Source organism: Acomys minous (assembly GCF_964271855.1).
Source record: "Acomys minous genome assembly, chromosome: 6".
In the NCBI taxonomy this organism is placed as follows: domain Eukaryota; kingdom Metazoa; phylum Chordata; class Mammalia; order Rodentia; family Muridae; genus Acomys; species Acomys minous.
Window position 1 is genome coordinate 82423851 of NC_140487.1, and position 23532 is coordinate 82447382.

Here is a 23532-nt window from a genome sequence, read left to right on the forward strand (position 1 = left end):
CAAAATCTCGAATATGCAATTACTCTTCATGATGCATTATTGCAAATAGGGTTCCCATTTGAAAATGCAGTTTAATGTAAGTTGTTATTGAAATGTGATTTCCCCCCCCCTGGAAAATAAATGAAAAAATATGAAAATAAACTGAGCTGTGAACCTTTTATTTCCTGAATCTTCAATTTTTACCTACCTTTCTGGAACACGTAGTTTCATAATTAGGTAAAGGACGGTGGGCCCACGGTCTGGCAAAAGCGGGAGGAATTCCGTTCTGTGATCTGACTAGAGACCTGAGCAGGTCACATCATATAGTTCTTAATACCCTCATAAAAACAAAATAAACGGAATTACGGGGTCTCTAAATATGGGGTCTTTGATTAAGTGAGGTAGCAGCTATTGGTCACTGAACAGTTCTCCCTCGTTGGTAACTCTCAATGAGCAATTCTTTCCTGCCCTTGTTTTGTGTAAACAGGCCTTGTGGCCTCTTTGCACTCTCTGCTGGAATCCGGATGCTAATTATGGCCCTGGCTCCTGCAGACCAGGAGAGCATTTGTCAAGGACACTACTATAGGCTATGTACTGTGGCGTGGCTGGTCTCTTCTTTTAGTTGGTGTCCCCACTGTGGCAGGGAGGATGAAATGTGTGCCCTCAACCCCAAACACTCTGCACCCCGAAGCTTCTTAAGCCTGAGTAGTGTGAGAAGAGTCTACGGAGGACATGAAGGAGCTCAGACTGCTTCTGTAACAGCGATTTAAGATCCTCTGCTTCTGTGCGCCCAGGTGCGTCATTTAACATCCAAGTTCTCGGTTCGCTACTTCTGTAAAGATAGAGCGGTCATTCCGCGGCAGAGGTGTTGGGATGACAGAATAAAACTGAACTGCTGCACAGCGTCTGTCAGCAGCGAGGGGAGGGCAAGATGGGCAGCTTCTACGTCTTCATATCTTGGATGTCCTGGAAAACTTGCATGTTTCCTACTGGCGCCCCTGACTTCCGCAGGGGGAGAAACTGATGAAGGGATCCGAGGGCGCATCTTCACAGTCAGAGGACAACCCCACAAGGCAACGGGGCTGGGAAGGTTCCGAGAGACAATGAAAGTGGGATGCTTAGCGTGTCTGGGGCCGCCGGGGAGGGGCGCTCCGGGCAGTGTTTGAGGAGGTCACCCTGGAGACAGCCTAGATGTCCGCGGGGACTACTTGACAAAGCAAGGCTGGCGGCAGCAGCCGGTCTTCTATAACTCTGCTGAGGAGGATCGCAGGTCCTGGTGGTCCCGGCTGCCACCCTACGCAGAACAGGTCAGTGCAGGAGCTTGGGGACAGAGGGTCCAGGAACGGAGGCTGGGGAGAGCTCAGCCTGTGTGTGAAAATGACGATCTCTGCACCCAGCTCAACGAAACCAGAAAAAGCGGTCCAAAGTTTGCCTTTCAACGCGTGATGCGCAACTCATTTGGCCAATGGTGGTCGCCCCTGTTCACTGCCCCTCTGGGGACCTCTGAATTCCATCTGGGGCCTCTCTAGGGAGGGCTTGCTGCAAGCAGAGTTGGGACCAGCTAATTATCAGGAATTGACAAGCGTAGGAGGCACCTTTACGCTCTGAGCGCAGTTCTTAGCACTTCTGCAAGGGAAACATCAGTCGAGTCACGCTTTAAACAGATGTCTATTGAGTGAAACTATACAAATACTCCAAAGGGAGACTGGCTCGGGCTGCGAAAGGGGTTGGGGTGGCACAGTGGGCTTTTCCGAGTGGAATTTAAAGTTTATGAATATTTATGAGATGGGTGGAATATTCATGGCTTGAGGTGACCATTTTTCTCTCCCAAGTTATAGCAAACCTGATCTTTTTGGGGGGAATTTCTTCCTATCATTTCTAGAAAAGGCCCCCCAAAAAGGTCTTGGGTATACACGCTTAGTTAGCCCTAGGGCTTTAGCTTTCTGATGGGGAAAATAGAAAGGTCTGACTATCAGGAGACTCCGCCACCAAAATGCAGTGGCAGTCTTCTTGGCTGATTCCCCTTTGGTTTCTTTTTGAGACTGCTTTAAAGTCCATGATTGACTTATAGCTTTGTTCGGGTTGTGTGTGTGTGTGTGTGTGTGTGTGTGTGTGTGTGTGTGTGTGTGTGTGTGTGTGTGTTGTTTTTATTTGCTTGTTTTGTTTTGGGGGTTTTTTTTTTCTTTTTCTTTTTTGTTTTAACAGAAGTTTCACACTGAAGGCTGGGTCCGGGGTTGACAAGACTGGTAGCCAACACAAATGGGAAGCAGTTATCTGCTCTCTGTAGAACTGAGGCCGCCCAGTGCCACCTCTCCAAACTGTCTACTTTTTTCCAAGTACAAACCTTCGCACCACATTGTCGATGACAGAAAATACTAACTAGGAATCTTGCATCAAGATCAGACTCAGAGCAACAATAAAAAGAGTTGACTTGCAGTGCAGGACGGCATCTTTCTGCAGATGCCCACCTTCTCTCGATGACTTTCTCCCACCCCATCAGTTAAACATTTTGGCTACAAATTAAAGCCTGCTTGTGTCAATTAAGGTCACTTGCATTTTTTTTAATCCTATTTTCAGTTGAGTTGGCACAACAAAATAACTACTTACACTACATATCACTGGTCTCAGAAAACCTCAGTCCTTGCGGAAAAGGGTCACACAAGCAGCCGGGTCCAGCACCTGGGGTGCAATTTAGCTACAAAAACTAAAAGATTTTCATTCTCCCTCCCACCCCCCTCTCTCAACATTATTTTCTCCTAGAGTGTGTGATGATGTCAGCTTTGGCTAAAGATAAATTTTTTCCTGCACTGAAGAAAAGGGGGAGTGCATGTTCCCCAATTAATCCTGAGTTTCTACAGAAGGAAGGTTACTGGCGCTTCAAAAAGTGAGTACTTGGATATCTAGTGCTTCCAACCAGGAGTAATGTTTACCAAGGGCCAAAACATTTCTCTACAACTGGTAAACACAATGCTCTGTTGGTCTTTGTGGACGTATGTAAAATGAGCAAGGCAGCTTAATTGATAGTAGCAGCATATTTAGTGCTTTGAAAACCACCTTTTAGGATGCAAAATAAATAACCAGACATCTGTACTGTAGACCAGCCGCTCTTACGAGTCCCTTAAATTCTTCTCAATATTATAAAACTGCACTTCATATATTTTGCAACCAATATACAAATATACAAATTTTGTGCTATATTTTTAGTCTTTGTCTATATTCTCTTAAATGACTGTATACTACTTTATGAATTTGTAATCAGGATCAGTTAACCATTCTCAAACTAGTGGACATTTTCATTTTGATTTTTTTTTCTCCTCCTTCCTTCCTTCGTTCCTTCGTTCCTTTGTTCCTTCTTTCTTTCCTTCCTTCTTCTTTTTTCACTATATAATTCTTCTCTACTTGGTCCTTGGCAGTATAGTTAGTGAGCCAAAGGGTCATAAATACTTTCCTGGCTCTTACTACATGGTGCCATGCCACTTGCACTCCTAAAGAAATGATCCATCTTTAATATGTCCATGGCATTCCATTCTGACCTGTACTGGTAAGGAGACAAAACAAATGACCCAACATATCAGTCAATCAGCTTACACAATAGATGGGCTTAAGAACCAGGTGGGTATTTACAGTGACATTTTACTTGCTGGAAACTCACCCTCAAACAGGCATTGGGCAGCATTTGAACAGAGGCTCTCATCGCCTGTCCTTAAAATGGAAACAAGCCATGGGTTCGAGTTTCTTTCTCCAGTTAGCGTGGCGTGGCATGCTGTCTAGGCATGTTAGCTCGGAAGCAAATAGTTCTACTGTGGGTTTGGGTGAAGGTTGGAGACTCAACAGTCTTTCTTTTGCCTCAAATCAAAGTTCTCATGACGTCATGAAACAAAAACTATGTATGGATCCCATCATTCTCCACCAGAGTATATTGAAGGCATCTAGCATAGCAGGTCACTGTGCTGACTTCTTTTAGTGATTTACTCAAGATACAGTGAGTCTCTGCTCAAGATATAGTGAATATCAGCTACTGTGCCACATAATGGGCAAGAAAAGTCCCAGATGAGTCCAGCACAAAGAGCTTTGTTGTTCCAGCAAACCAAGCACCACTTGGGAATTCCCATGTCGTCAGTGAATGACCAAATTGGAAAGCACTGCCCTCAAGGACTCTGTAGGTTCCCACTTGGGCAGACAGTGGACAAGTACTTTTACATGGATGAATTTATTGTAGACTCCCAAGCCGTGATCCCTTACATCAGAAATGAGGTCAGGCTTTTGATCCCTGAGGATGAAAGGTCTAGAAGACAGAGGACCAAAAGGAGAGCGTATGTCATAGAGCCATCTGCAACATGCTGAGGTTACTAAAACATCAGAGGAACTAAAACATCACTTTTCAAGTGAAACACAACAGCCTCTCTGTGCTACTCAGGGAAAGTATGGGTTAAACAGAGGAGAGTCTATTTTACCCCAAATTAGTTGTATAAATGGGGAAATGATGGGTTCTTTCTACTAAAGCAGGCTAGCCTGTAACTCACTACGTGGACCAGGCTGGCCTTGAGTTTACAGTAATCCTCACATCTGCCTTCTTAGCTCGGAGAAAAGATGTCCTCTCTACCATGGCCTTGAACTTCCGAGGGGTTTCAGGTCTTGTGTCCAACAAATTGTTTTGGGATATAAAGCTGATCTGGCACCATGTATGGTTTACACAGGTGTGGTGTATTCCAGATGGACGGCTGAGAATGGAAAAATATAAAGCACAAAAAAGAAAGAGCAGGAGTAAGGAACACACACACACACATTCACACACACTACACACACACACACACACACACATACACACACTACATACATACCACACACACTACACACTCTACACACACATTACACACACTACAAACACATACTACACATACACTACACACATTACACACACACACACACACACACACGTACACACACTACATACATACCACACACACTACACACTCTACACATACATTACACACACTACAAACACATACTACACACACACGTACACATACACTACACACACACACACACACACACACACACACACACACACACGTACACATACACTACACACTCCCACCCCCACCATTCCTGTGCTGTCCTTGAATCCTTAATCCTCCATGCCAGCCTCTCAAACCTTTGGATTACAGTTACACCCTACCGTACCTCGAGGAACCTTACCTTAAATAAAACCCAACATGAAAACCTAAACCACAGAGGAAAAGTAAAACTTTTCTTGATACATATAGAACATCAACAAAGTGCGGTATTGCAATAAAGTGTGTAACACGTTTAGTAGACTGCTAGAAAACGTGTGTGTAGGTATAGAGAGTTGCGCGATAACAATGAAAAATGGGAGCCAATTTTAAATAGAGTCAAAGGAGATGGCAACGTCCAGAAGGAAAACCTGAAGGGGAAGCAGAGGATGGAAGAGATGCCCGTGCACACTGGAGACAAGAGACGTGTAACTTAGGGCATGGTGCCCTTCTGCACCTGTCCTGGCGGCAAAATGCTGGGAGAGCACACACCAGATGCTGCTGGGACCAGTGAGAATAAGAGTAGATTCATCAAAATATTAAGTTCCGTAGAGGCACAGAGCTTACTTGCCTTTTGTATCCCCCAGTGTGACATCTCAAAGACATAGGCTAAAGCCTGGGGATGGAACCGTCCTTTGCTGAAAGCAGCCATCGCTTCCCGTGAGTTCTTGAACAAGTGAGTCCTTTTGCTCTCACAGCCTGTGTGTAGATCAAGTCCAGAGCGACTTGTAAGATAAATTTACAGCACAGGGAAAGTGTTTATCTAAGTGTTTAGTACAAAGAAAGCTTGAGGTTAGCCTCCTTACTGAAAAAGTCCATTTGCATCTATTCCAGAGACAAAAGGGACAGGGAAGGAAGAAAAACGAGGAGGAGGTTAGTGTCTCCTTTGCACTGCAAATCTGTTGTGGCTGGCCACACCTCTCATTGATGACTTCACAAGCACATGAGGTGAGGTGGTCAGGTCAGACACCCTCAGCATCACCGCTCATGACTGCAGTGTGACTTTGAAACTAGGCCTCCTCAGGGGCCTGCAGGAGCATCCACCATCTGGATGCCTTGACCTTCACCTCCCTGCCTTTCAGATGAGTACCAGCCCACAGTTTCAACAACTGGCCCTACCCTCCTGCCCACACTCAGGATTATTCTATTCCATCCATCAGCAGTCTAGATTTCCTCCCATCAGGCCAGGGCTAGACTTTTCACAGGAGGTAGGTGTCTTGTCCTTCGCAAACCACTCCTGTTCTTGAAAAATACATCCCACCAGCCTAGACCTTCTTCTGTTTTCTTTAACTTGTGAAAGTTTGAACTTCTGTTTCCACTATAACCTTTCTCTTTCTAGAAAGATGGGCCAAGTGGGATAAAAATGTCATAAAACTGCATAATTTCTGCAAAATTTATTTTTTCGAACAAGAAGTATCATTTACTTCTAGGGAAAAACTGGTATGCTTTTTATCTTAAATATAAGCTGGAGGGGGAATCGTAGATATTTTTAGTCCCTAGTTAAGCAAGCTTCTACGTATATTTTATGTTACTCTGTACATCATGCTTCCAGCACATAAAAATCTAATTTACTTTTGTATTATCATTCTCGACTCATGCATTGTAGGCAATAAATACTTGAATATATATATATATATATATATATATATATATATATATATATATATAGAGAGAGAGAGAGAGAGAGAGAGAGAGAGAGAGAGAGAGAGAGAGAGAGAGCCTATAGCCTTCTTTTTTATGTGCACTGCAAAGTTTACCCACTGGAGGGCAGCACTTGACTTTAAAGACAAGCTTCTGCCTTTACTGAAGACACACTTAGGGCCATGGGTGCCCACCAGTTACAAACCCCAGTTACCGTTCTCAGCAGTAACTTCCTTCAAGAAACCCAATTATGATTCTGTCCTCAAAAGCAGTGCATGCACTTCCAAGCACTGCCTGGATTGTTACATGAAATTTACACATTTTTATTAAAAAAAAAATACCTTTGTGTAAAAGGAATGCATTCACTGCATGGTGGTAGCACAGGCCTTTAATCCCAGCACCTGGGAAACAGAGGTAGGCAGATCTCTGTTCAAGGCCCGCCTGGTCTACAAAGCCAATTACAGGACAGCCAGGACTACAAGAGAAACCCTGTCTTGAAAAATCAAAAAGAAAGAAAGAAAGGTATACAAATTTCTCTTTTCCCTACTTTAAAAATTAGTATGCTGACTGCTTGTACCAGTTTTTAAATCAGATTTCAGTAGACTCCTGATGCCACTACTTGAGAAACAAAGATGGGAGGATCACGGTGAGTTGGAGGCCAGCCTTGTCTTAACTATCCAGTCAGTACTACACAACAAGACACTGTCTCGTTTAGTTAATTATTAAGATAAAATTGACTGTGGCATTCTCTTGGCAAAGAGACAATGTGTCAGGAAGGATTATCATTGGCAGGTGGGAGCACAGAACTGGACCTCATCCATTTGTAGTGCTGGGACATATAGCTGATATGTTTACTGTATTTATGCCTGCAGTTGAAGGTTCAAATGCATTTAATGAGCATCTCACTTACTTGTCGTTGGCAATTCAAATGGTTGAGTGGGGCTGTTTATCAACACAGGATACATCCACTTCTTTGTAGACTAGTGTTCTAGACTAGTAGTTCCTTGCATTTAAAATATAGGAACTCTTAGACTTCTAAAAACTGATCAAGGGGTTGGAGGGATGATTCAGTCATTAAGAGGCACTGGATGCTCTTTTAAAGGACCAGGGGTTGATTCCCAGCATCCATAGCATGGCTCACAGCAGTCTGTAACTCCAGTCCCAAGTGATCTGACACCCACCTCTGGCTCCTGTGGACGCCAAGAATGCACGTGGCTCTCAGGCATACATGCAGACAAAACATCCATCCACAAAAATTAAAATAACACAGAAAATGAAAATATGACCAGCCCACATTCTGCTCCCATGCTTCTTGCTCACACTGCAAGCATTATTAATATCTTAATCTTTTCTTTAAGTCTTCCCTCAAGTGCCAAAACTATTATTTCAAATTTTTCTGTATTCTTTTCTCTCTCCATTTCCAATTCATCACTTGCTAACAAACCACAGACCTTGGTTCTTGATGGTGAGTGAAGGGCTAAGTTAGCTTCAGGGAGGCCCTACCCCTACCTTTGAGTCAGTTCCTTTTCTGTTGCTGTGAGAAAGCACCTTGATCCATGCATCGCATAGAAGGAAGGGCTTATTTGAGTTTCTGGTTCTAGAGAGATAAGTATCCATCATGGCACAGAGGCGTGGCAGCAAGCTGCAGGCAGGGCAGCCGGAGCAGAGTGCTGAGAGGCCACACCATGAGCCACAAGCACGAAGCAGAGAGAACCAAATGTGAGTATGTGTGGCCTGAGCCTCTCAAAGCCCATCAGCAGTGCGATACTTTCCCTACCAAGGCTGTACCTCCTAGGCCTCCCCCCAAACACTGCCACCAACTGGGACCAAGTGTTCAAATGCCAAAGATTATGGCAGTCACGCTCGTTCAAACCACTCCAAGCTTCCTAGTAGAAAAGAGACAAACATGAAATTCAGGCTGGAGAAATGGCTTAGTGGTTAAGATCATGGACTGGTCCGCCAGAAGAGCCAAGTTCAGTTCCTAGCAACCACATCAGCTCACAATCACCTTTAACTTCAGTGATATCCAGTGCCTCTGTCCTCCATGGCCACCTGAGTGCATGCATGCACACACACTCACACAGACACACACTCACACACACACACACTTTAAAATAAAAATAATAATAATAAAGTTTCTCTAAAAATGTTTCATGACATTTTAGTCCACTGGAGACATAGCCAGCCTTGAAAATGAAGAAAGCAATAGGTTACCCAGACATTTTCCTCTGTGTGGTCAAGGTAGCCAGGGTTCTAATAAAACAGCTAAGATCTTCTCAGGGCCTCATCTTCCCCAAAAGAACAGACAGCAAGTTCCCTTTCACAGAGCTTACTTCTGTGTGGACTCCAGTGGACTCCGTTTCAACAAGTGTCTGAATCAATAACACCTAACGTTTCTGGTAACACCATTTAAAATAAATACAAAAGATTGCCCTAAACAAAACAGAAAGATACTTTTTTCCTACATAAGAGCAACCCAGTGGGGCAGTTCAGACCGAAGCTGTTGTCCGTATTTACAGTCTGTGAGGTCATGGAGCCGTTGGGATCCTAGCATCACACACAGTCTGGTAAACAAGAAAGATGACAACAACCTCCTATTGGATAGCTCACATTTGTTGATTTGGGGTTTTAGTGTGTTGTTTTGTTTTGAGAAATCTTTCTCAAATTTCCACCCAAAGAGTTCTGGTTGTGTCACACTGGTTCATAAGCCACAGAACTCCAGCAGCACAAGAAGGGAGCGAGAGTTTGCCTTTTATTTAGATAGAACTGTTCCCACAGTGTAGGGCTCTGTTACCAAGAAAGAAGAGAGACGCAACACTAAAAAGAAAATGCCACATGTTAATCAAAAGTTCCCTAATAATAGTGCAATATTTGAGCAAGTTAAATGACCTAGAGAAGAAATAGTTAAGTAAAATGCAAAATGTTTGCATATTAAGCTAATATTTTTAATATGGCTGCATTTTTGTTACTGACATGAAATTTTCTAGGGCACCATTTCAAACAAAAACAAAATAGGATCATATATATAAAATCATATATCTTAAAACCTTTTTTCACATTAACAATGTGATGCAATTTTACTCTCCAGTTTCCCATGTGTTTTGCATGTTTTATAAAGGGCATACCATATTTACATGATTACTGTGCAAAGAAAAGACACTGTGAGAAGCTCAGCGGGTAGCGCCCTTGCCACGCAAGTGTAAGGACTGTAGTTTCGATTCCCAGAACCCATAAAAGCCAGAACTACCGGGTAATGCCAGGGGACTGACAGGAAGGGCAAACAGGGGACCCCAGAACAAGCTGGCTAACCAAACGAGAAGAATCAGGAGCTCAGCCTTCATCGAGGGACCCGGCCTCTATTTGTAAGATGGAGCGATTCAAGGGAGATACCTGACATCAGCCTTAGAGTTCTATATGCATCTGCATAAACATGCACACACATAGCACACTTACACACACATACACATTCACTCATACATACACACATACATACACATACACACACATACTCACACACATACATACATATTCACTCATACATACACACACATACTCACACTTACACATACATACACATTCACTCATACATACACACATATACATACACACATACTCACACTTACACATACACACACATTCAGTCATACATACACACGTACATACACATATATACACATATACACATACACTTACACATGCACACACATAGCACACTTACACATACATACACATTCACTCATACATACACACATACATACACGTACACACACATACTCACACACATACATACACATTCACTCATACATACACACACATACTCACACTTAAACATACATACACATTCAGTCATACATACACACATACATACACATATACACATATATACACTTACACATTTACTCATACGTACACACATACTCACACATATACATATACACACGCACACTTACACAAACACTCACACATACATATTCAAAACAAAAAGGACTCTGAGAAACCATCTTTGAGAATTAAAAAAAATAGACCAGCCTGTGAAATTTCCAATCTGTACATCAGACTTCAACCCCTGGCTTTTGAAAGCTGACAGTAGACACCATCTTCATAGCAAAAATACCACAAAGTGCACTGACTACTAGTCTTTAATAGCCCTAAGCAAAATAATAATGAGGGTAGTCGTTTCTTTTGTATTTTAAAGCCAGCTAATAGTAATTGTGTACCAGCTCTACTTTCTGTGAATTTTTGGGTGTGATACCAGGAGAAGACAGGAAAGTCTTCAGTCAATGCTTCCTGCATGCTGCACACACACACACACACACACACACACACACACACACACACACACATACACACACACACACATTTGAACTGCAGTCATTATTGCCATAGTCATTACACCTTAGATTTTTCTACTGGGAGATAAGTGGAATATTTGAAATCAAAGCCTGCCCTTCTTACATGTGTGACAGTAAGTTCTTGGCCTCATTTCTCCTCTCTAAAATACACGAAGTGATCACCTGTTTACAGCATCAAAGGATGTTGAAAAGATAAGATAAACTATCCGATAGGAGTTTTATCCCCAAATGGAAAGCAACGTGCATAATCCTGGGCACACAGACACGTCACAGAATCCCGAGCTTATGCAGCACAGTTGGGTTTCAGAGGCAGAAGCTGTCTATCATGTTCAGTCCTGCCCACCACACCTGTAGCCACAGCGGTTTGAAGAGCTGTTGCTACTTCAAACGACAGCAGGAAATTGAGAAAAGCAGGTGTTAGAAGGAAGAAGGTGGAATCATAGTGACAAAGGCAGCCAGAATGTCACCCTTTCTTGGACTTTGTGAGTGAGCCTTAATGGGCCCCAGAAACTGTAGTGTACTAAAGTAAACTAAATGTGATTGTCTTGAAATGTCAAATTGCAGATTCCACTCATTTCAAACATCTGCAAACTAAGTATTTTAAACTTGTCACAGACAGAAAAAAAAATCCCAAATGATTAAAAACAAGTAAAGCTGGGCATGGTGGTTGCATGCTTTTCATCCTAACTGACCCTCAGGATGTGCAGAGGCTGGTGGATCTCTGCAAGTTCAAGGCCAGCCTAGTCTACAGGCCAGGCAGGGCTGCTTAGTGAGACCCCTATCTCAAAAAAACAAACAAGCAAACAAAAAAAATCCAAACAAGTCTTTCTTATTCAATTAGAGCAAAAAGATAGCCTTTACTTGGGAAAAAAAAAAATGGTCATTCTGAACACACTTTCATACCCATAGATACAAATACACACACAGACAGAGAGGAGAGAGAGACAGAGAGAGAGAGAGAGAGAGAGAGAGAGAGAGAGAGAGAGAGAGAGAGAGAGAGAGAGAGAGGAGAGATCGCTGCCTTTGAAATGGCATCTGTTTTAACCACTTCACAGGTGGAGGGAATTTGGGGTAGACCGTTATAGGCTCATTAGTCCCTCTGTTTTTCTCTGAGCTAGGTTGAATTACACGGTGCCAGAGCCCATCAGGGGCTGCTCCTTGCTTGGGTTTCTTGTTCAGCACCTGGATCAGATCATATTGCCTTGGAGACCAATCCTTTTTAACTCTGAAAAGATGATGGATGGACACTGATTGACTTTTTCTTTCGTTTGGGTTACTTGTGGTTTCTCTCACCGTATAGATAGATGAGTTTCCCATTTCTTTTTCTTTTCTTTTCTTTTCTTTTCTTTTTTTTTTTTTAATTCTGAAGGGATTTGGTGGAATTTATCACAATGATCTTTTTATAATACCCTTTGTCTGTATGGATTTGTTTCCCAACACTTTAAGCTTCTTTACACTCCCCCAAGTCGCATTTGTGGGCATTCTTTACTGTGAGGTAAGCTTTTGTGTCTTTGTTACGGGGACTGCATTGGCAGTGGCTTTTGAAACACTCACTCCACTACCCCACAGACTTGGACTAGCCCAGGAGCACCTGCTCTGGACTTCTGCCATGACCCACAAACTCCATCCCAGAAACTTCTCCACATCTCAATATTTCTGTCTCTAAAGTGTATCAGATTTTAAATATGTCACTGGGCTATTTATAGGGCTTGTTGGAAACTTTCTTACTGTAAATTTTGCATACGTGTAAACATACTGGTCACACAGACACGTCACAGACTCCCAAGCTTATGCAGCATGGTTGGGTTTCTTAGGCAGAAATGTTGCCTTCTGCTGACATTGTGACTTATTACTCGTGTTTCCTCCTTTCTTTTAGTTCTGTCAGTTCTGTGTCCCACACGGATGAGCCCAGCCAGCGTGATGAAGCCTCTCGCCTGACAGTTCGGATGGAGAACACCTACCAGTTAGGTGTGCTGCTTGTGTCATTCATCCATAGGCTAAACCTCTACTTCAGAGACCAGGTCTGGCTTAACTGGAGCCTGGCATTGTCTTCAGTCATGGATAAGGGGCCTGGATTTAAGAAAGTTGGTGGCAAGTTACAGAGTTAATGGTCTAGCTTTGCAAAACTGAAGCAACACTTGTTTCCTTTAAAAAACAAAACAAAAACAAACAAAACAAAAAAGCCAGGTTTTCCTAAATCTCAAATGACTCTCTGGATAACACAAATGTGTATAATATATGGTTGAATTTAGGTTCACCGGGTATTTCTGGATGGAGAGAGAGAGAGAGAGAGAGAGAGAGAGAGAGAGAGAGAGAGAGAGAGAGAGAGTGTCTGTGTGTGTCTGTCTGTGTGTGTGTGTGTGTGTGTGTGTGTGTGTGTCTGTGTATGACATGTGCATTGATGTTTATCCTTCAAAACCAACCAAGGCGTAGGAAAAAAACAAAACAAAACACCTCAGTGCAGAGGCAGTAGACTGTGGTCCCCTGTCAGCAGAGATATTTATCTACTGCCATTGAGGTTTTGGGTCTTTGAGAACAAAGGTTTTCACACCTGCCCTTGCGCTCCCAGGTGGAGTCCACTACAAATACCTTTTCCCACTCCTCTGCCTTACAGACCGACTTGTTTTCTTTAAGTGTGTCCCTGCCTCTGATTATCTGAATTCATATTTAATTGCTGCCCTACATAAATTCCATAGAGACTTACCAAGGGGCAAGGAAGGACTCTGTGGGCCAGCGTAATTCCACCTGTGGCCTGTTAAACCCCGGGAAATTATAAACCATCACCTCGCCCTGCTAGACCTTATAGCCAGTTTTCCACAGCAATCTCACTACTATCTGAGTAACAAGCACAGCACCCTTCCCTCTCCATCTTTCTCATGGGCAACACTCTCATCACATGCTGACAGGCTGTAATTACTTAGATAAACAGGGGACAAACACACTGGAAACTTTAGACGTGTTCATATGGTGTGAATGTTATTGTGGTGGTTGACTGACACCCTCCCTCCAATACTACAGGCTCCAGATTAGTGTGCTAGCATTTCACACTGCTTGTGGTGGACAGTAAATGTTCCTACTATCCAATTTGATTTCATGGGTGTACCTAAGTCTGGCTGTTGCCCTTAGCCCTTTCAGTCAGCAACGTGACTTTGGATCAAGTTTTCTCCAATTTGCAAACAAAATTGTTTTTGTTTGTTTGTTGAGAAAAAGGTTTCTCTATGTAGCCCTGGCTGGCCTCGAACTAAGATATCTGCCTGCCTCTGCCTTCCAAGTACTGGGATTAAAGGTGTGGGCCACCACTGTCTGTCTGTCTTATCATCCAAAGGTTCTTTTTTGTTTGTTTGTTTTGTTTTTTTTTTTTTTTTTTTTTTTTTTTTTTGGTTTTTTGAGACAGGGTTTCTCTGTGTAGCCTTGACTATCCTAGACTTTATAGGTCACTTTGTAGACCAGGCTGGCCTCGAACACACAGCGATCTTCCTGCCTCTGTCTCCCAAGTGCTGGGATTAAAAGCATGCGCCACCACGCCCAGCTTCATCCAAAGGTTCTTAAACATTGGCAGCCTGTGACTTTGAGTCAAGCATGCTGAAGAAAGACCTGGGATCCGATTGCATCAAGATAAAGCAGTTTAAATACAAACCCCTGTGTTTAATAGTCCCCCCCCACCCCAAACAATGTCTTCAAGCAAATAAAGTAATTGTCTAAGTTTCAGAAGTGCTGACCGTTGGGGAAAGGTGATTGACCAACTGTCACTCACTCCCCACTCTCCTGGCCAGCGCTACATCAAGCTGATATAAGAAAATCTTTACTAAAGGCCCATCGTACCTTCCACGGGCAAAATAGTCTCAAGAACAAGTAGAGTTGGAAATACAGATAGTTATTAGTAGAGTCGATTGAGTGCTTTGAAAAGTGGACTTAGCCCAGCCCAAAGGTCTTTTATCATTGAGGATGGAGAGGGGGTTCACCACCACTGTAGTCACGTTCGCATCACCTCGATGTGTGTATCCTTTTATCTAAGCGACTGTGGCCACCACAAATAAAGTGATCCGTGTATATAGTTCATGAGGGAAAAAAAAAAAGAGTAGAAAAGGGAAGCTGTGCTTCTTAAACTAAAGCGCCTCCTAACCTTTGCTCACTAACCACAGAGAAGAAAATGACAGCCTGTGGCATCTGATGTATCAGAGCGTGAATGCTAGTTTCCACAGCGCCCAGGAAGGTGCTATTTAAGCAAAACATCCCAGAGTTATGGCTTCTTTGTGTGTAAATAGCCATGGCGGTCTGCAGGTCGGAGGGATGCTGGGAGAATCAGTGTGGTGCTGTATGTATGCTGTAACTGATGCTGAAAGGGACAGGCTAGGGCCTTCCCTGAGATCACTAAGCATGAGGGACTCTTGTTTTATTCTGTGTGATGCCTGTGGATTATGGAGTGAGTTTTTACAATGCACTTTCTTCTGGAGCTCAGGTTAAAATTCGGCAGCTTTGTTTTTGTTTTGTTTGTAAGATGATGTCTATGAACATTGCATCTGTGAAGAGTTTCCATTAGTTTCTTTCCTTCTACTATCACACAATACTTTATGGAAGCAATGTAAGGCAGAAAAAGGTTTGCTTGGGCCTTTGGTTTGAGGGTACAGTCCATCATCGTGAGGAAAGCATGGCCAGGTCAGTTGGAAAGAGAGACTAGTAAAGATGCTCTCCCCCTTTGTATTCAGCCTAGACCAATGGGATGATGTCATCCATTCACACCCAGGCTTCTTCTTTGCCTGGTTAAACTTTTTTGGAAACACCTTCAAAGGTATGTCTAGAGCTGTGCCTACTACGTGAGCCCAGACCCAGTCGAGGACCCATCATAGTGGCTAACCTTGAAGCCAGCATGATGGAAAATACTGATGAGGGTGGGGAGGAAGGAGAAAGAGGGTGGGAGGAAGAGAGGGGGAGGAGAGAACGAGTTTGGGGGTCTCAGTTTCTGTGCGGTTCTCCAGCCTTGTCTCTGGTGTCAAGTTTTCTCTGCGGAACCTGGTAATCTCTCAGGGTCCTTCCTGGGCAGGGTCCTCGCGTCTCCTGCTTCTATCCTCAGCCAGGCAAATCTTCCCCTTCCCCTTCCTTCAGGAGACAACCACAGTGAATATATAAAGAGAGCTTTGTGACTTGGTACGAACTATTCTAACCATTTAAACTATATTTCATCTTGTTTTTGTTTTGGTCTCAGACGGCTCCTGCTGGCCTCGAACTCACCACATTGCCTCGGAAGGCCTTGAAGTGCTGGAGGTCAAGCCTGCACCTCCCTAGTGTGGGATGCCAGGGCTGACTTAGAGTGATGCTTGTTATTCCGCTTGGAAAGGCTGTGGCCCTGAGAGTTTAGTCTACTGCTTTCGCTGTTCTCCCTTACGTCTAGTGTGTTTGGTTGTTTTTCAAGTTTTGTTCTCCTTTTCCAGATCTGTTGAAATCCAAGTCACTTTCTTCCCTAGGGGAGAAAATAGTCTCAAAAGAAAGAGGACAAGTTTCACTTACTGCATTAGTTGTCACTGAAAGCAGCTTCAGAATCTTGCCTTGCCTTGGCTTCAGTCTCTTTTGTTGTTATTTTGTATTTTGTGTTTTTTTTTTCTTTTGGTTTTTGTTTTTATAAGACAGGGTTTCTCTGTGTAGCCTTGGCTGTCCTAGACTCGATTGGTAGAGCAGGCTGGCCTCGAACTCACATAGATTCACCTGCCTCTGCCTCCTGAGTGCTGGGATTACAGGTGTGAGCTACTGGCCTACCTTTTTTTTTTTTTTTTTTAAGGAGGCAGGATCTCAGTCTCATCACCTTTATTTAAGGAGGCAGGACCTCAGCCTCATCATGACCACACTCAGGATAGCCTGACACCCAGAAGGCTAGCCCCAACTCTCAAGCACCAATGCTGTTCCAGCTTCCCAAGCTGCTTAGGACTACAGGCGAGTGCGACCACACCTGGCCTGGAAGTCTTATTAAAAATACTTTTTATTAGTTCTTTGAGAATGTCATCAATCATTGTATTTTTACCCTCAGCTCCTTCCTTTAACCTCCTCCTAGATCCTCCCCCACCCCAAACCCCAACAACCCATTGACTCTAATGTGTGCTGTCCATATACTCCTGTGTGTGGAACCATCCAGTGAAGTACTGTGCACAATCCTTAAAAAAAAAAAACAAAAAAAAAAAAACCAGACTTCCCTCCCCTCAAAGCCAGCACCCACAGCTCCTCAGATAAAGGTAGGAGCACAGTGAGTGTCTTATACAAAATCCACCGGAAATTGGCACAGAGACCTGAGGGTACCCAGGCTTGCTGTACGGGAATTTGTCTCTGTTACCCGATCTCTAGCTCTGGGACCAGGAACATCCTGCCCACGGGTTGAGATTTCTGCTGGACAGATGTTAATGTCGTTTGTATATTGGTTCCTTAGCTTGGTCCTCACTTGGTTTCCCTTTTTGTCTTTTCAGACAGAGTCTTTCACAGCCCAGGCTGGTCTCATACTTGCTGTCTCCAAGACTGGCCGTGAAATCCCAATCTCCCTGTCTCCACCTCCCCAGCACTTAGCTTACAGGCATGCACCACCATGTCTGCCTTCTTCCCCTGTTCTAAATTGAACCGAACAATTCTTATATCATCAAAATAAAAATTCTCTTAGTGAGCCTCAGGAGAGGCTGACCTCACTGGATTGCAACTATAGGCTGTAACCTCTTGCGTTTGGGTAAAGCCAGTGAAACTTGAGCAGAAATAAAGGTGGTGTAAGACCTGGGGATTTCCCTCCCTGGTACCCTGCCGTGGCTTCATCTCTCAGTCAAGGGACATCCCGCTCTTCAGGGAGCCACCTCCGTGCAGCCCTGCTGGGATCCAGTCAGAGCTCCCTCCCTGCAGTACTCAGGCCTAGAGTGGCAAGCCTCCTCTGGTGGAAGAGATGGTAGGCCCTATCACTCGGGCTTTCCCTCTCTCTCTCTCTCTCTCTCTCAGACCTCCCAGAAGGGGCCTGTCATTATATCCTCTAGGAATTTTCCTAACACTAGCATGCCTTGTTTTCTTACCCGGCACAGGCATTATGAATAAACACTGATAGATAATGGTGACTACTAAAAGAGAATTGAATAGCATCTTTTTTTTTCTGTTATTTTCTCTTTTTTATTTTTATTTAAGTAATTTATTCAGATTACATCTCAATTGTTATCCCCTCACTTGTATCTTCCCACTCTCCCCTCCTTCCCTCTTTCACCCTATTCCCCTCCCTTAGGTCTGTGACAGAAGGGGACCTCCTCCCCCGCCATATGATCACAGCCCATCAGGTCTCTTCCTGATGGTCTGCTTACTCTTGTTCTCAGTGTCACCAGGTCTCTCCCCAAGGGGAAATGGTCAAACAGGGAGTACCAGAGTTCATGCCCATGGATAGTATTCTTGATACTAACTCCTCTGTATTAATTCACCAATTACCCAGTCCCTAGACAGCCTTGGCACTTGTGTGTGCCAGGTAGTGGCATGGACAGATTCCAGGGTCACAGAGCTAATTCTGGGGATGCCAAAGTGGAGTCCACTTATCTGAAGCTTTGGTCTGAATATGGATGAAAGTGTGGTTGAGAATTTAAAATTTAAGGCTAGGTAAGCCTGGACATCTATTCCCAGCTCTGTTGCTCTGTGATTCCGGGCTTACACACCTCTTTTTTCCCTTCTGTGGAGCAGATAAAACAGTGAGAGTCCCCTCAAAGATCTACTTAAAGATGTTATGAGGTAAATACAAGCTTATTGCAGTCCCTGACACAAAAAAAAATTGACTAGCAGAAAGTATCATTTATATGGTGATTTTTATCTATAAAATGTTTAAATTTACTAAAACCAGAAATTACCCCTAAGCATTGAGTTAGATTCTCAGGAGGATAAAACCCTGTCTTGCTTATCATTTCTTTTTCTTTTAAAATTTGTTATTATTGTTATTATTGTTATTATTGTTATTATTATTATTATTATTATTATTATTATTATTATTATTATTTATCATCATCATCACATTTATTCCTGTGTGTGCAATGTGCACACAAGCGTGCAAGCATGGCCACAGGACTCAAGTGGAGGCCAGAGGACGTTTGGAAGTTGGTTCTCTCCTTTCACGTTTAATCTCAGGGATTAAACTTAAAGCATCAGTCTTGTCAGTAGCACCGTTGCCTTCTGAGTCTTCTCACTGTGCCAGTCTTGCTTCTATTTCCCTGGAGAGGATTGCAGGTATTGCCTTACCTGTTTTCAGATGGATTAGGATACAGAGAGCAAGAGGGACCCATCTGACTGGAGTAAGTGAGATACAAGAGGGAAGAGCACCTGGAAAAGACTTTTGAGCCAGACTTGAAACTTGGAGTGGATATTTCTTAAATGACAGGGTGGAGTGTGGTGCTCCATTTGAAAGAGTGGACAAGGGTAAAGATGCATCAGTATCTTTATATGACAGATGGAGCCCATGAGACTGGAGCAGCCTGTACCTGGGGAGTTTTGGTGGCTGGAGCAGGGCCGCAGGACTGGTGGGCCCCCAGCTATAAGGAGAACGCCATTTTAAGCTCTGGCTTTTCCAAGCAAGTTCTCTGGCTGTGATGTGATGAATCAGAGTAGTGTGGGTGGGAGTAAAGGCTGAGGAGCCAATTAGCAAGATGTTAAGGCTTTGAATTAAGCAGCCACCAACCACTGGAAATTGATTAAGAAGAGCTTATGGCAAGCACCTCAGCAGAACTCTCTGCGTTCCTTGGGTAGTCTGGTCCATTCTGAGTTTATTACCCACCGCCATCCTCCCCAGAAAAGCCCGACACTAATTCGGACTTCTACCTTCCACAGCTGGAGTTCACTCAGATGACTAAAGAGCTTCGTGTTTTACTATCTTTTTATGAACCTATAAGGTAGATGGATTTACTTCTAAAGAATTCTATGTGTGTTTCCAGGTCCCACCAAGCATTTTCCCGTGGCCACTGTCAATCGCATTTTGGAAACCATACTAAATACCTACCTGCAAGGAGCAGAGTATGACCCAGAGTTCTGCAGACAGATGACAAAGACGATTGCTGAGGTACAGTGCAATTTGCCCAGTGTTAGCCATAACCACAGTATTTGCTGAAAGACAGCTCATCTTCTGCTTTGTAATGAAAGAATTCATTTTTCTGGATCGCTTAGATGGCACACTTACATTCTGTACAGATAGTTGCTAGATCGTAGCTATAAGTGTGCATAGGTGTATGTGTATATGGTAAGAGCCTTTGTCTAAAGCTATCATTATGCATGTGATTTATAACGAATGTATTGCTGGTATAAAACTCATCTGCTTTTTCTAAAAATGATTCGTGTTTTTACTTATGTATGTGTGTCTATGTGTGTGCACACACATGCACACACGTGTGTGTATGTGTGTGTGTGCCACATGCGTGTTAGTGCTGGAGGAGGCCAGAAGAGGGCTTCAGATTTTCTGGAGCTGGAGTTACAAGCCGTTCTGAACTGCCTGATGTAAGTGCTGAGAACGAAACTGCATGAGCAGAAAGTGCTCTTAGCCACTGAGCCATCTCTTCAGTTCCATGCCACTTAAAAAAAAATCATCCTATACATTTATATGATGTGTATGTATGGTATGTGTGCATTATTGTGTATGTGAACTCGGCTGTGTACATACCACTGGACACATGTAGAGGTCAGAGAATAACCTTGGGTGTTAGTCTTCCATTCCACCTTGAGGAAGAGTCTCTTTGTTGTTCACCACAGCATGATCCAAGTTAGCTGGGATTATCCCATCTCTGCCCCCATCTCCCTGTATGGATGCTGGGATCATATGTGCCCACTACCACTGACTTTTACTCGGGTTTGGGGGATTTGAACTTGAGTCCTCACACTTGTACAAGTGTTTTACCCATGAGCCATCATTTCAACCAAAAACTGTTTCACCTTTTGAGCTTATTTTTGGTAAACACACAACATTTTAAGGACTGTTTTCTCCTTGCCACAGCAACTTTTTTTTTTGAGTGCTATCAATTATACATATCATGATCTTTAAATAGCTCTATTTTTTTTATCAACTGTGGTGCATTTTATGGTAATTTCTTCTACTTTAGTTTTTATATCAAACTCTTAGATAAATGTTCGCGTCTATAATGTTGTGGGAGATTTCAGAATGTTTCCCACATTACGCTTACACACATTAGATATGAAAACACAAAACAACTCCAGTCACAATATCCTATAAAGGGAAGCCATCTTTAAGTACAGACTTTCAAAAGATGTAGTAAGAATCCCTGGATGTCCGTCCTGCAGACGTCCTGTGTGTCTGTCTCCCTGTGTGTTCTCATTTCATTCCTTGGTCCCTGTCCCATGAGGACAGCACTTGAAGGGAAGTTCACTTGTCCTTCTGCGACATACTGAAAGCATCTACTATGCATCATGCTATTTTCTTTACATTTAAAAAATTCATATTTTTTTAAAGTTAGCCTACAAAGTGGTGGGCTCCAGTATGGTTTTTTTGTTGTTGTTGTTGCTGTTGTTGTTGTTGTTTTTAGCACATGTATGTCATTGTACGACCTCTCTATCCTCCCTTTCCTCCTCCCCTCGGTCCCCTTCAACCTTTCCAAATTATCCTCCCTTCTGCTTTCATGTCACATGCTGTGTTTAAGAATTTTAAGATTTAAAGTGACTAAATAACTCCCCTCCCCCATTTTTGTGCCGTTTCTAGGTTATTAAAGCCCAGGTCAAGGACTTAATGATCCCCCGATATAAACTCATCGTGATGGTGTACATTGGGCATCGAGATGGCCAGAGCATACATATTGGCAGCAGATGCCTTTGGAATCCTCAAAGTGACACCATTTCATCCTACACTTTTGAAAACTCTACTCTCTTTGCGCTTGCAAATGTCTACGCGGTTTACTTTGAGTGACTGAAAACGAGGAGTACAGTGCTGGCATTCTAAAGCTGTGTCTCTACCCACAAACGTTCTGCTGGCAAAACCTGTGAGAAGGAAACAAGATGAAGATTTCAAACAACTGGAAGCTTCCATCACACTTGTGAGGACCAGTGGAGGGGAGGGAGGCCCAAGGGGGGAAAAATCTGTTCATTCAAAACAGAAGTCAAGTGTGATTCACATAAATATAGATGCCTGGTAAATACTTTACTTACAGAGCTAGAATGTCCTGGACCACTTTTTTTTTTATAAAGTTCTAGAAATATATGCTAACATGTTCTGGATGTATATCATATAGGATAGGATAATTTGACATGGCACACAGAAATGATGAATACTAATATGCCTCAGCACTGCATATAAAATAATACTGGTTTTCATTTTACATTTAATAAATTGTGCAGCATTCATTAGCTTCAATTACTGTTACTTGTGCCTGACAGTTGTAAGTGCTGAGATAGAATTAATGATTTCATAATAATTACCGTGGTCCCATGGGGCGACTGGCTAAATCTAGATGCTTTTGTGGGTTGCCTGCACTTTACAAAATTACAAGGAGACTGAACATCGGGCTCTTCAATAATGGAAACTATAAAGTGAATACAGGCTTTTAAGGACACTAAAGTAGACATTATGCTATTAAATATACATGATGCTTAATAGTAAATGTGCCTGTAGCACCTTAGACCATGCATTGGAAAGAGACATACCTTTAAATACACACTGCCCGTGTGCCTTTGGCTAGCTTTTCCTGACCAGAATACAAAGTTGGCATCTTAACAAGTAAACCATCTGTGTTTACCATTTTGCTCCTATGAATTTAGCACTAAAGTGACCCGGTGAGGTTTCTGAATGTATGGCCATTGAAGTTTACAGGACTGAAAATCGCTCTTCGGCTGGCTAATGCCTCCTGTAGCACGGGTCGTTTATTTTTATGGAGCTTTCAAGTCTTTGTGTGCATGTGAAATGATGCTGTGACGTTGCTCTAGCATGGTAAGTCATCTGCCTAGAGGACACTTGTTAAAGGTCGAGCACACATTGTTCACATATGGAGAGAATTAGCAACGTTATAATCTTAAGGGGAAAATTACGTGTAATTCGTATCAGAAAGATTTTAACAAACGGAAAACCCAGGCGTGCTTCACAATTTTCAAATGTTTTTGATGTCCTACTTTTCACTGAGACCAAATGTAGTTGTTAAATACATTCCTACGCTTGTCTCTGAGAATGCCTATATGGGATCATGAGCATATTTAGGACTTGCCTGTCCCCAAACACAAGTTTGAGTCTGGATTGGATTATCGGGGCAGGAAGCAGTGAACTTCACGGTGTGCTTTTCGTCAAACTGTTTCCTTCTCAGACGAGGGCCATAAAAATCACACAGCCGCTTGGTAGGATGTGAGTCAAACGCAGAAATTGCTTCAATCATAGAGAAAGTCGGCTGTCGAGATGACTTCCTTTCAGACTTCTTACTTCTAGTCAGTAGAATAATTTCTCATCGTCCCTCCCAGGTTGTGTTGGTAAATAAAACCTTAAAACACAAAGTCAGTTTAAAAAAAAAAAAGGAGAAGGGAGTTTGCAGGCATATAGCATG

The 23532-nt window shown here is 43.0% G+C and overlaps 1 protein-coding gene across 4 annotated transcripts; it reads left to right on the forward strand.

Annotated features, from left to right (window-relative positions):
• Positions 1–753: 753 nt before the first annotated feature.
• Positions 754–22137, forward strand: DYNLT5 (dynein light chain Tctex-type family member 5). Of its 4 annotated transcripts, XM_084787390.1 has the most exons (6): positions 6019–6241; positions 7029–7196; positions 8276–8393; positions 12903–12994; positions 19942–20066; positions 21711–22137. In XM_084787390.1, exons 3-6 carry the CDS (start codon positions 8293–8295, stop codon positions 21912–21914), a joined length of 522 nt encoding a protein of 173 aa, XP_084643516.1. In that variant the 5' UTR covers positions 6019–6241; positions 7029–7196; positions 8276–8292; the 3' UTR covers positions 21915–22137. The 4 variants fall into 4 exon arrangements, with proteins under 4 accessions (XP_084643514.1, XP_084643516.1, XP_084643515.1 ...); XM_084787388.1 differs by lacking the exons at positions 6019–6241; positions 7029–7196; positions 8276–8393 and adding exons at positions 754–1286; positions 2740–2863; XM_084787389.1 differs by lacking the exon at positions 7029–7196.
• The last annotated feature ends 1395 nt before the right edge of the window (positions 22138–23532 follow it).

Coding starts and splice junctions, on each gene's coding strand:
- DYNLT5 (XM_084787388.1), top strand. CDS start 2,748: ATGATGTCAGCTTTGGCTAAAGATAAATTTTTTCCTGCACTGAAGAAA. Junction 12,995..19,941: donor GGAGAACACCTACCAGTTAG/GTGTGCTGCTTG, acceptor GTGTGTTTCCAG/GTCCCACCAAGCATTTTCCC. Junction 20,067..21,710: donor TGACAAAGACGATTGCTGAG/GTACAGTGCAAT, acceptor TGCCGTTTCTAG/GTTATTAAAGCCCAGGTCAA.